At 44.0% G+C, this 11718-nt stretch overlaps 1 protein-coding gene across 1 annotated transcript in view; it reads right to left on the bottom strand.

Moving 5' to 3' along the window:
• Positions 1–11718, bottom strand: part of LOC103259363 (sorting nexin-29-like) — a gene marked incomplete at its 5' end in the record, with an annotated part of 286922 nt that overhangs the window by 153146 nt on the left and 122058 nt on the right. Inside the window, 2 exons of the mRNA XM_008057037.1 lie at positions 4140–4221; positions 8496–8551. Coding sequence (XP_008055228.1) covers positions 4140–4221; positions 8496–8551 — 138 coding nt within the window. The remainder of the gene's footprint in view (positions 1–4139; positions 4222–8495; positions 8552–11718) is intronic.

The following is an 11718-nucleotide window of genomic DNA, read 5'->3' as shown; positions in this document are numbered from 1 at the left end:
CACGCCCGGCTGATTTTTTGATTAATGTAGAGATGAGGTCTCGCTGCCCAGGCGGGTCTGATCCCACGGGCTCAGGCAATCCACTCACCTCAGCCTCCCAAAGGCGCGGGATTACAGGCTGAGCCACCGAGCCCGGCTTGACTCCGGGATTTTTAAAGAGCCTGATTCTACCTCCTTCAGTAACAGAATTTCTGCAGACTGACATCTTGTCAGAAATTGCTTTAAGGGTCAAAAAAAAAGTTACTGAACAAGATGCTTCTATAGTTCTTTGTTTCCTTGTCTATAAAATGGGGATAATAAGAGTTTCTTACCAGGGTTGCTATGAGGATGGAAGGAGCTTTCATATAACACATACAAACCAGTGAGAAGTGGACCCTGCTTATTATTACTGCTTTTCTTTCATCATAGTCTATCTGTTCCTTTACATCAGCATTCCCCAAATACTGTTCATTCACACAGCTTTGTACTGCTGTCACTATTGTTTATTTAGTATCTTTCTTTAAGCTGACTCGCTTCCTTTTTACTTGAAACGTATTCTAAAAGGGAACTGTACATCACCACGGTAAATGGCAAAACAGAATTCTGTGCCATAACTAGGAGGCAAAGGTAAAAATAAATACGAAGAAAACAAAACAATCTAATTAAACTCAAGCTTGTTGCCTGCCAAGGGCATTGATCCCAGGCTTCCTGTTTTTTCCTAAGAAGACAGATTAGAGGGGGTGAAAGGCACAAGAGGAACACACAAAACTTCCCTATCCGCCGAGGTCACTGAAGATGTAAGAGCTGAAACAGGAGGGGGCCTTCTCCCTGGCATTTAAAGTCCAGACTCTGTCCTCTAAACCTGACTTGGCACACACACCGCCACCTTGCTGCCCTGTGCTCTGGGAGACACTGTGCTGGAGTCAGTGCCCACCAGAACTTTCTGCGTTGGGAAAATGTTCTACCCGTGTTCTGTAGCGCATGTGAGCCACCAGCCACATGCGGCTATTCAGCATTTGAAATGTGGCTGGTGTGACTGAGATGCCAAGTCTTTCCCTCATCTCATTTTAATTAATTTAAAACTAAAGAGCCGGCACAGCTAGAGGCTGTGGCATTGGACAGCACAGCTCTACTGAGAAAGCTACATGTCTTGGCTCTCCAAATGAACTTATGTTCACTTTGGGGTTATGCCCTTGGCTTCCTTCCAGCGGGATCTTTAAACAAAACCAGACAGTGATTTGTCAGGGCACACACTTGGGAATTGTCAACTATATCCTTTGTTATTGTTTAATCACAAATTGTATGTGGACACTTCTTTTAGGGCTCCTTTGAGGAATTAACATATTTTCTAGTCATTAACAACAGAATTACCCAAATAACTACATTTCTATTTTCACATTGGCTGTCAGGAAGCCCATAGGACATTCACAAATCACTGAGAGCAATTGCGTAAGACCTGTGTGTAAGCCAAGATATGTATGGTGTCTACTTTTTCTTCTTAAACTTTATTAGTTTACATTCTCTCTGACCCTGATATTTTATTTTGTATTTTTCTTTTTATTATTTTCTATATGTCTCTCTAGAAATTACCTCAAATCTTTTATAGAATCAAATAGCATGCATTTTTAAAAATCCTTTAAAAATGCTGTCCAATGAATGGTACCAGTATTTTAAGTGAGTCACCTTCTCTCCAACATCCTTTATGTAAAACACACGTTCACAGAGGCTTTCTAAAATGCTTCCAAACACATGCTCAGATTCTTCTCTGGAGGCACCAATCAGAGGCCTCCTTAACTAAACTGAGGATGGTCACTGACATGGGAGGTGCCACTCCATACCCTCAGGCATCAGAAGAGACTTCCAAGGGCCCAGATCTGGGTTGAGGTTACTGGTTGGACTCCGGGCCACAGCCAGGAGAGCTCTCAGCCATAAGATTGGGAGACAGAGGCTTCAATGCCACTGTGACCACTGTGGAAACAATCTCCCAGGCAACGGTATATTTGCTGGGTCCATCTCATTTCACAGCTGACTTTCACAAGCTAAAAATTGCCAAGTCGATTCATGGGGTGAGAGGGGAGAAAAGTCAAAACTGAAAGGTCAAGGAAACCTCTCAAGTGACATAACATTTTAATTTTGCTCGAAAATAAAGCTGTCTGCTTCACTTTTTCATCCTCCAGGCAGCATCTCCCAGCTTTCTGATGACCAGAAAGCAGAACCTGAAGGACACTCAAGTTAAGAGGGTGTGTGTATGTGTATGTGTGTTTGTGTGTGTGTGTGTGCGCACGTGAGCACACGCGTGCATGTTTGGTTTGGGATAAAAATAGAAAGAAAGAGAAGAGGATATTTGAAAATTCATCATATCTAATTATCTCTTTAAACCAGAGCTGGGAGCACGGTAAAGTATTCTCCTGCTACTGTTGCCCAGTTCAACGTGGAAATGAAATGACCTTCTTGCGCCAAACAAGCTCATCTGTCCCTAAGACTTAAGTAAGATGTACATATCACGCTTATACCCAAGACCTAGCATGATGATCCCTTGGGAAGACAAGAGATGAAAACAGAGTGGCCAATACGAGCCATATTTTTCCAATCTCACAAGAGTTCTACAAGATGAGTATTACTGTTTCCATTTTACGGATGAAGAAACTAAGATTTACCTAAGGTCACAGGATTTAAACCAGGGCTCCTATTTTTAAGTTCAGTGTCCTTTTTCTCCACCCTGCTCTTTGGAGAAAATATCTTAATAGCAAGAAGGCTTCTTAATGGATCGATTCCCCACTAAGAAAAATGGCAACAAAACCCAAGGCTTTTCGTAGAGCTCATGGGGAATAAAAACAAAACCTGGTTGGGCTTGGTGGCTCAGCCTGTAACCCAGCACTTTGGGAGGCCAAGGCAAGTAGATTGTCTGAGCCCACCCCGGGTTTGAGACCAGCCCCGGCAACTTGGCGAGACTCCATCTCTACAATAAATAAAAAATTAGCTGGGCATGGTAGCACATGCCTATAGTTCCAGCTACTTGGAAAGCTGAGACAGAAGGATGGCCTGAGCCCAGCAAGTTGACGCTGGGGCGGCTGTGAGCATGCTACTGAACTCTAGCCTGGATGACAGAGTGAGACTCCAACTCAAAACAAAAAACAAAAAACAAAAAAACCTCCACCTAATGGCAATTACTGAGACACGAGAGGACAGAAGAAGCAGGAAGCTGCCAGGGATCAGCACTGAGAATGAAGCAGTCCCAGAATAAGTGAACACAAAAGCCTGAAAATCTAGCTCCATAGTAAGAAAGAGAAAGAAGGATAAGCAGGTAAGTAGGCAGGGCTGAAGAAAGCAGAAGATGAAAAACTGAGGTCTCACTGGTTGGGCAAAATCATCCCCAAAGACCTTTGTCTGCAAAGGTCTCACAGTACTAGACACTCAGTACCCACCTGGGGGTGGCCATCGCTACATAAAGAAAGCTCCGGAGACATCCACAGGTTTTGCTTGTCAAGTATCTGTTGCCCTTCTTTTGGAAAGAGATGCCCGGTTCCCATTTGGGGAACCTCCTCTCCCCTCTCTCAGACATGTGGTCAGGTGAGGTTAACTCCAACCCCATAGCCAGTGATGGTCAGAGCTGAATCGGGCCACAGAGTCCATCGCCCTACCCCAAATTTCAGGGATGGGCTCAAGACCCAAGATCAGTGAGACATGCCCCAGACTTCACCGAAATCATCCCAATGGACTGAGAACTTGACCCTGATTAGAGCTATCCTGTCAACTCACAGAGAGCTGGCCCAAGAAGGCCACCTAGCAGAGGAAACAGGAGATGGCAGCAGACTCCTGGCTGCAGGTCTAGTCATGCCTGAGGCCCTACCCGCCCCTGGATTCTCAGTTGCAACACAAGCCAACAAATATCCATTTCTGCTCAAGCCACCCACACAGAGGTTCTGAGGTGGCCACACTAAGATGTCTGGCCACACGAAGAGGCTCCATCCTGATCCTCCTGTCTGACTGAAGGCCACAGGCCTCTTCCTCAGGGTGGCTGGCAGTTAAAACACTGGCCTTAGGAGGACCATGGCTTCCTAACCATAGTGCCCCACCAGCAAGACGCAAAACACCACAGCATGACAAACAGGTATCACTCTACCGCAGCTGTGATGCCCACTTGAAAACCAGGCACTCACCTGATACACGTGGAAGGCATTTGCTGCTTTGCCCCGGAGAAACACTGAGGGGATCCAGACGTTGATCAGCGCCCGGTTTGAACTGACCAAAAGAAAGAGATCAAAACTGGTCATTTTAACTTACCAAAAAAAAACCAAAACTCAAAAAACAGAAAAGGAAACAAACGTCTCCTCTAAGAAGCATTATGCACAAGCTATTTATGACAACACACATCACACTTGACGGTAAGCTAAAGGAAAAGTTTTAGTCTTTTCACTCACCACCCCATACACACACACCACCCAATTTGTGTTCTAGAATGAGAGAAAGAGTTACCTTCCAGTTCTTGCTAACTGAGTGACCCTGACCTATAATATATCTGAACCTCAATCTCCACATCTGAAAAAGAGGGTATGTAATGGGAAGCCCCAAAAGAAGCTATCATGGGAAGCCAAGCACAACAATACCTGGAGTATCTAGAACACCCAGGGGAGGCACAAGGCCTCCTCACTGTGCTGGCTTTAGACTCTGATCCCCAATTTAAGATCAGACTTCACAAAAGAGCTCAGGAGACCAAACCAACACCCATGGCTATAAGAGTGACAGTTGTTTGGAGTGTGAAGAAGGTAGGAAAACAGAAAATAACAAGTCAGAAAACCAGGATGGCAGGCACAAATACCGCTTCTTCAACCTTCCCAAATTATTGTGGCACATTGGTCTAATAAAACAAGACTTAAATTCAAATACAAAATCATGTACCAACAGAGCATAGAGCATGGCTCTGTGCTTTTACCTACATTAACTCATTTAATCCTCATATGAGTTATTTAAGGCATTTTTTAAGAAGTATTTTGGTCATGGGACTGTTCTGCCTGATGTGATGACTTTGAACTTAACTTGTAAGTCACTGGGTATACACACACATCATCACGTTTCCACCTGGCTGGATCCAAATCACTCAGAGATAATAAGTTGACTGTTGCTGAAACTTCAAGATCAATCATAACTATCAAAACGATATGGTGTAATTCTAAAAGGGCTGGAAGTTTCCAGCCCTTCCCTTTATTTAGGACTTAATGCTTTTTCCCTAGCTCTCCTTCTCTCTAAAGAGCAGCTCGTAAAAATTCGCCAACCTCCTGTGCTTGGAACACGAATTGAGAAGTTGATGATGGAAGATTCCACGATTCGGTGTTCTCACAACCTCTACAGTAAAGAGCATTTTATTTTCACAAAGAAAATAACCCTTCAGGTAATGGTTCTCTCCTGGAGCAGCATTTCTCCTAAGCTCTGAGGTGTGGTGCTGACCTCCTTCAAGGGGCAAAATAAGCCCTATTGATCACTTCCCCAGGGCTCAAAGTACAAATTGCAATTCTGAGTCACCAAAACTGCCTTGTATATTTAATAACATTCTTCCTGTAAAGGTCCCTGAAGTTGTACTAGTGCCTAGAGCATTCTCTTTTCATTTCTCTGTGGGGGGGAAGTAGGAGGGTGGGAGTGGGGGGTGGAAGTATAACCCACACTCTGGTTTTTATTAACTCTCCTCGATTGGTGAGGATCAGACAACTTCCCAGCCTACAGGGAGGGTACACCAGCCTGGGTTAGATGTTTCTCCCTTTCAGTGCATTTACCACATTGTGTTAGAATTGCTTGCTTACAAGGCCATCTGCCTCCTGGGTGTTAGTTCATTTATCCATTCTTTTGTTTGTTCACACATTCATTCATTCATTATTTACTGAGAACCAATTGTGTGGCAGACACTATTCTAGGTCTTGGAGATAGAGCAATAAAGCAAGCAAACACAGCTCCTTTTCTTGGTGGAGCATGTAGTTTAACAAGGGAGAGAGCTAAATCTCCATAAAAATTACTCTACTGAGGTCAAAGACGATTCTTCGCATGATTTCCTTTTTTCAAAATGTATGAAGACTTATTTTGTGGTCTAACATATGGTCTACCTTGGAAAGTGTTTTATGTGCACTTGAGGAGAGTGTGTACTCTGCAGTTATGTGGTGGAGTGTTCTAAATACATCTTTTACATCTAACTGGTTTATTGTGTTATTCAAGTCTTCTACTTCCTTGTTGAGCTTCTGTCTAGTTACTCTATCCATTATTGAAAGTGGGGTACTGAAGTCTCCCACTGTTACTGCAGAACTGTTCATTTCTCTTTTCCTTTTTGTCCATTTTTATATCATATGTTTTGGGGCTCTGTTCTTAGGTGCATATATGCTTATTGCTGTTACATAGCAATTTTTTTTTTTCTTGAGTTGGAGTCTCACTCTGTCACCCAGACTGGAATGCAGTGGCCACTTCCGGCCACCGCAGCCTCGACCTGCTGGGCTCCAGCGATCCTTCCACCTCAGCCTTCCAAGTAGCTGGAACCACAGGCGTGTGCTACCACGTCTGGCTAATTTTTGATTTGTTGTAGAGATGAGGTCTCGTCAAGTTGCCCAGGCGGGTCTCAGGGATTACAGGCTGAGCCACCAAGCCTGGCCACACAGCAATTATTTAATAACCATTATTAAATGCCACCAACAAACACTGGATCTAAGGATAGTGACTGCCAGAAAGGCCTACTTTGGTCTGCAACACTTCTTTGAAAAAGCAATATTTGAACGAGACTTTGAAGAATACTGAGAGTTAGCCATGGTGGGGAAAGGAGTTTGAGGATGGGAAAGGTGCTTCAGGCAGGGAAATTAACATTTGTGAGGAACACAGAGTCTAGATCAGGCCTGCATAGGTTTGAAACTCAGAGGGTTGTTGTGGGGACTATGTGAGTTAGAAAAGTGCCTAGCACAGAGGAAATGTTGCACATGTGTGGGTAAATAAATAAAATAATAACCCTGAAGGGGTTTGGGAGGAGTGGAATCAGCCAGGGTGCTGGTGTGCAGGGAGAGGAGAAGGAAGGGCTGAGGGTAAATCCAGGGGGCAGGAAGGCCTTCTTTGTAGGCTTCATGAAGGGTTCTGGTCTCCATGTTGAGAAAGGGGAATGGTGTCACGGCTTCCCTCTGGCTTTAGCATGGATGAGCAGACGAGCACAAGGAGGCTCCACATCTTGGGGGAAGAGAGGCTGTGGCCTCGACCAAGCAGAAAGGCCAATCGAGGGCAGGGACTGCAGCTAATTTGTCCCTCCATCAGAACCTGGTAGGACACCTGCCTGCAGCAGGAGCTTGGTAAATCCTCAGTTTAATAACAACTCCCTATCACCTGGTCACTGACTGGTCTCTGGGGCTCCCCTTCGCAGTTCTCACCTCTCTTCCCAGTTTCTCCCACTGTTGCTCTCCACTAGGATGCCATTCTAGGGGCTTCTTCATGCTGTATTCCCTCTGCCCGCATGCCTATGGGAGGCTATATCACCTCTGATTCTCATCCCTAACCTCTAGCTCCTCACCTTACCACCGTGACAGCCACCTTCCCCTCCATGGTAGCTGCCCCCAGCATTCAGCGGTCCCCTAATGCCCTCCTGTCTCTTACCACCTCGCTTTAATTGCCCCCATAGGCCCTACAAGGTTGACTTTGGGACCTTCACCTTATGAATGAAGAAACTGAGGCACAGTGAAGTAAAGTGGCTGGACCGGCGTCTGCGACTTCAATGCCAGGTCAGCCTGGCTCTGAAAAAAATGCTCTTTCTCAGACTCTACCCTGTTTTCTCTCTTTTAGAAGCTGTTTTTCCTGGATGAACTCTCTTACAGGAAGGCCAAACATCCTTCTATTCAGCATTGCTGGAGAAGAGAAGGGGAGGCTCACCTGACTTTTCTTTATCAGCCTAAGGGGATTAGCTATCTAAAAACCAAGGCAACCTGAACAAAAACAGTCTGATGACCAACTAACTTCCTTAGGTGTTATCACCAGAGGCAACAAATAGAATCTAATCCAGTAGAAGATCAGACAACACACTAGCTACTGTTTCCAATAACCCAGGGGTCACACAGATAAGGAGATAAGTGAAGTGAGCCAGAGGCAGGCAACAGGGAAAAGTGGGGACTGTGGTAAACTGAAGAGCACATGCCCTGTGTAAAGGGAACCACTGCTATTCAGCTGCAGTTGGCCGTGGTCCCACAGGGATGACAGTCTAATTCTTAAAGAAAAGAAAATAAATGTAAACCTTCATGTGATATCTTCCAACTTTTAACCAACCCTAACCCTAACCCAAAAATGTCTTTAAATACCCAAGGGGAAGAAGGGGAGATAAAAAAGATAAAGCATGTCTAAAGGCCAGACTCAGGCCACAGGGGAACAACTCCCGCCTCTACAATAACCAGATCGACCTTGTGCAGGTTTACACAATGGTTTCTGTTTCCTCCTGTGGTTTTCTGGGACACAAGCCAACAACAGAGTCCTATTTCTAAGGGCCCCCTACTGAGCAGACGCCATGGACTTACATTTCAAAATCCGACAAACTCTGGTCTTCAGATGTTTGACTCAAATCTCCAGGCACCTACCATCGGGAGAAGGGGGAAAGGGGCGGAGAGAAAACGCATAATGGTTACCATGGTTTGCATGATCACAGAAGAATTCTGCCTCTCCATAATCCCTGAGCATTCCCGGTTAAGAATGAGGTAGAAAAGCAGTCACTGGAAAACAATAAGAGATTCTGTGGAGGGATGGTTGGAGATGATGCTGCAGTAATAAAATATGCCACCATGAGAGATCTCAATTATCTTTATGGAAAAAGCACTGTTAATCCTATTGAGATAATCATAGGCATGTAAAAGCATGTCATTTTGCAGCTATAAAGGCCTAATTAGGAACTGAGATGCAAGATATCAGATGTGCGATGGAAAATATAGCCATTGCCATCATGATGAACAAAACACACACAGACGCAAACACAAAAGAATAAACACAAAAGGACAACATCTCCCCTCACAATGGCTCCATTCCCCCATACCATATGAGCAATTTTAGGCAGTGGAATATGGCTTCTCCTTCAGAGGGCACATGAGAAGAGAATGAGAGAAAATCTACACTGCATGGCATTATGGTCCCCGCCTCTACCAATACTGTGAAGAGGTACTGACTACACACCGTGGAGCTTAGCGTGAAGGCCAGCAGGCATTCAATGGGCATGTAACCCCTGGAAAGGTCGCACCTTTGGCTCCCCCTCAGATAGGGAAATGGATTTTCAGGGCTGTAGCAAGGATTTGCAATGATTATGGAAAGCAGATAGCAAAATGCCCAGCAGTGGTAGATGCTCAGTAAATGTTGATATTTTTCTCATATCCAGGAAACGGGCTTCTTTTTTTTGATCTGCTAAAAAATAAATTGGCTAGAATGTTTAAAATGTGGATCAAGACTACCAGAAACCAAGCAGAACAGGGAAGAGCATAGAGCAGTAGGCGGATAGAGAGCACATGGAGTTCACACCTTTTACCCATCAGAACTTTCACATGATCCACAGTTTTCATGAATCTCCCTAATGAACCCAAGGGTAGGTATTATTCCTCCCACTTAAGAGAGGAGGAAACTGACATTCTGGGAGGCTGTGTAACTTGTCCAAGGTCACACATCTACGAAACAGATCTGTCCAACTTCAAAGGCTTTTCTGTTACAAACCCTCAGCAAGCAGAAAAGGCCAGCTAAAAGGTGAAAAAGAAAGGTAAGACTTGAAGAAATTCTGCCTGTACAGAGGGTTAGAAGACACTAGAAGGCACTCCCTAAAAAAACAGTGGGTTCTGGCTTTGGGGGCAGGAGAATGCAGTGGGTACAGAGTCTGGGTTCTGGGTCCACACAGCTCAGGAGCAAATCCCAGCTCCACCTCTTCCTGATTGCATTGCCATGAGCAAATCACTTACCTGTGTCACACTGCCTGCATCTGTAAAATGGGTCTAATAGTAGTAATACTCACAGGGTTGTTCTGAAGACAAAAGGAGTTCATATCTGTAGAGTATGCAGAGCAGTGCCTGGCATGTAGAAAGAGCTTAATAACTGAGTGTGTACTATGATAATATGACAATTATTGAGAAGTAAAAGCAGTATGTTCTGTTACTCTTGACACTTGACATAGAATCTGCCCTTCCAGCCCAAGGGGTGCCTCTCACTCCATGCATGGCAGCTCAGAGGGAGAATGACCCACACTGAGTCCTTTAGAAATGTCTGGAGCTAAGCAATTAAATCAGGTCCAGGTAGCAAACATTCCTAAGAAGGAGCTATGGTGAGATCCCTTCAGATCCAGTAAGGAGAAACCTGCCTTGCCACTTGAAAGAATTTTACTTGCCTAAGATCTAAAGCCTCACGGGTCCATGAACTCACTGTGCTGAGAGATGATAGAATGCATGAAGAAGCCAAGAGGCTGTGTGCACCAAGATCCCGAAAAACACCCACATTCTTGACCCAAGGATCTGCGGCCAGAATCAATCTAGAGCAAGCAACTGGAGACACCAACCAAGATTTACATCAAGAATGACCATTCCTCTTTCCATAGCTTAGAGAAGTAAAAAAGAACTGCAAACAATTTAAAGGTCTAACTATAGAAGGATGTTTCAAGAAATTAATGCCATGTCCATATGAGATGGCCAGGTTAAAAATATTTTTAAAATAGGTTTTAATGTGTGCATGTGTGTGTACATGCACATTTATGACGGTACAATCCTGGAAATAATTCTGGAAAAATATCTAATAGCTAGCTACAATGTTTATAATTAATAAAAGAGTAGGAGTGGGATTGGGGGGGAAAGGCATATTTTTTATTTGCTATCTTTCTATAAGATAAAACATGCAGTTTTTGAATTGCTTTAAATAATTTAAATGTGCTTTGGAATAATGACTTAGCTTTCTACGTGCTGTTATGAAAAGATCTCCAGGATAGATCATTAGGTGAAACCAGAAGCAGAGTACAGACAGAAGGTCTAATATACTACCTTGGGTGCAAAAATGCAACATCCAGAATATCCAGCTGTATTTGTTTGTCTTTGCATCAAAAAGATCTAAAAGTGAAATCCAAGTCATCAATAAAAGGGGCATACAGTGACTGCTAGGGCAGGAGCCTGGACCACTGGACAGCACAGGAAGTGAGGCTATTCATGCTACATCCTTTTCTATCATTGCAGTTTTTAAATAAATTAATATACTACCAATTAAAAATTTAAATAAAAACGTATAATCCCTCCAAAAGAGTGCCTGTGATAAATCTTTAATGGCACAGAAAAAAAGCTCTGGTTTCTGTCTAATAAGAAGCAGTTAGGAGCTACAAATGCCCAATGTGACTCCTAACTGGGACTTACAACATCTGTGTCTCAATAAGATTAGAATGAAACACACCCAGGAAGTGACAGCAGAAGACCTCTGAGAAGGAAGTCAGATGAAACTGACATTATATATTTTGAAATTTTCTCTACTTTCTCCAATGAAGACATATTAGCTACACAACAATAAGTGGATATACATTATGTATTGATTCCGGTGTGCATCATATTATTAGGTAATAAAATACTCTTTCCACCTCATCCAGCCCCATGCATTTCACTAAAAGGCAGAAAGCCGGATGGCAGAGGTTGTGCTTCAAACACTTTTATGTATCATGGATGAAAAAGGGCAAAGGAAAGGCTATGAAGCCACGTCAACTTTCTGAGGACATCCACGCCCCCCCCCCCCCCCCGTGCCCCC

The sequence above is a fragment of the Carlito syrichta genome, unplaced genomic scaffold (assembly GCF_000164805.1).
Source record: "Carlito syrichta isolate Samal-C Ts95f unplaced genomic scaffold, Tarsius_syrichta-2.0.1 Scaffold302622, whole genome shotgun sequence".
In the NCBI taxonomy this organism is placed as follows: Eukaryota; Metazoa; Chordata; class Mammalia; order Primates; family Tarsiidae; genus Carlito; species Carlito syrichta.
This window is presented reverse-complemented; position numbering and strand designations above follow the sequence as displayed.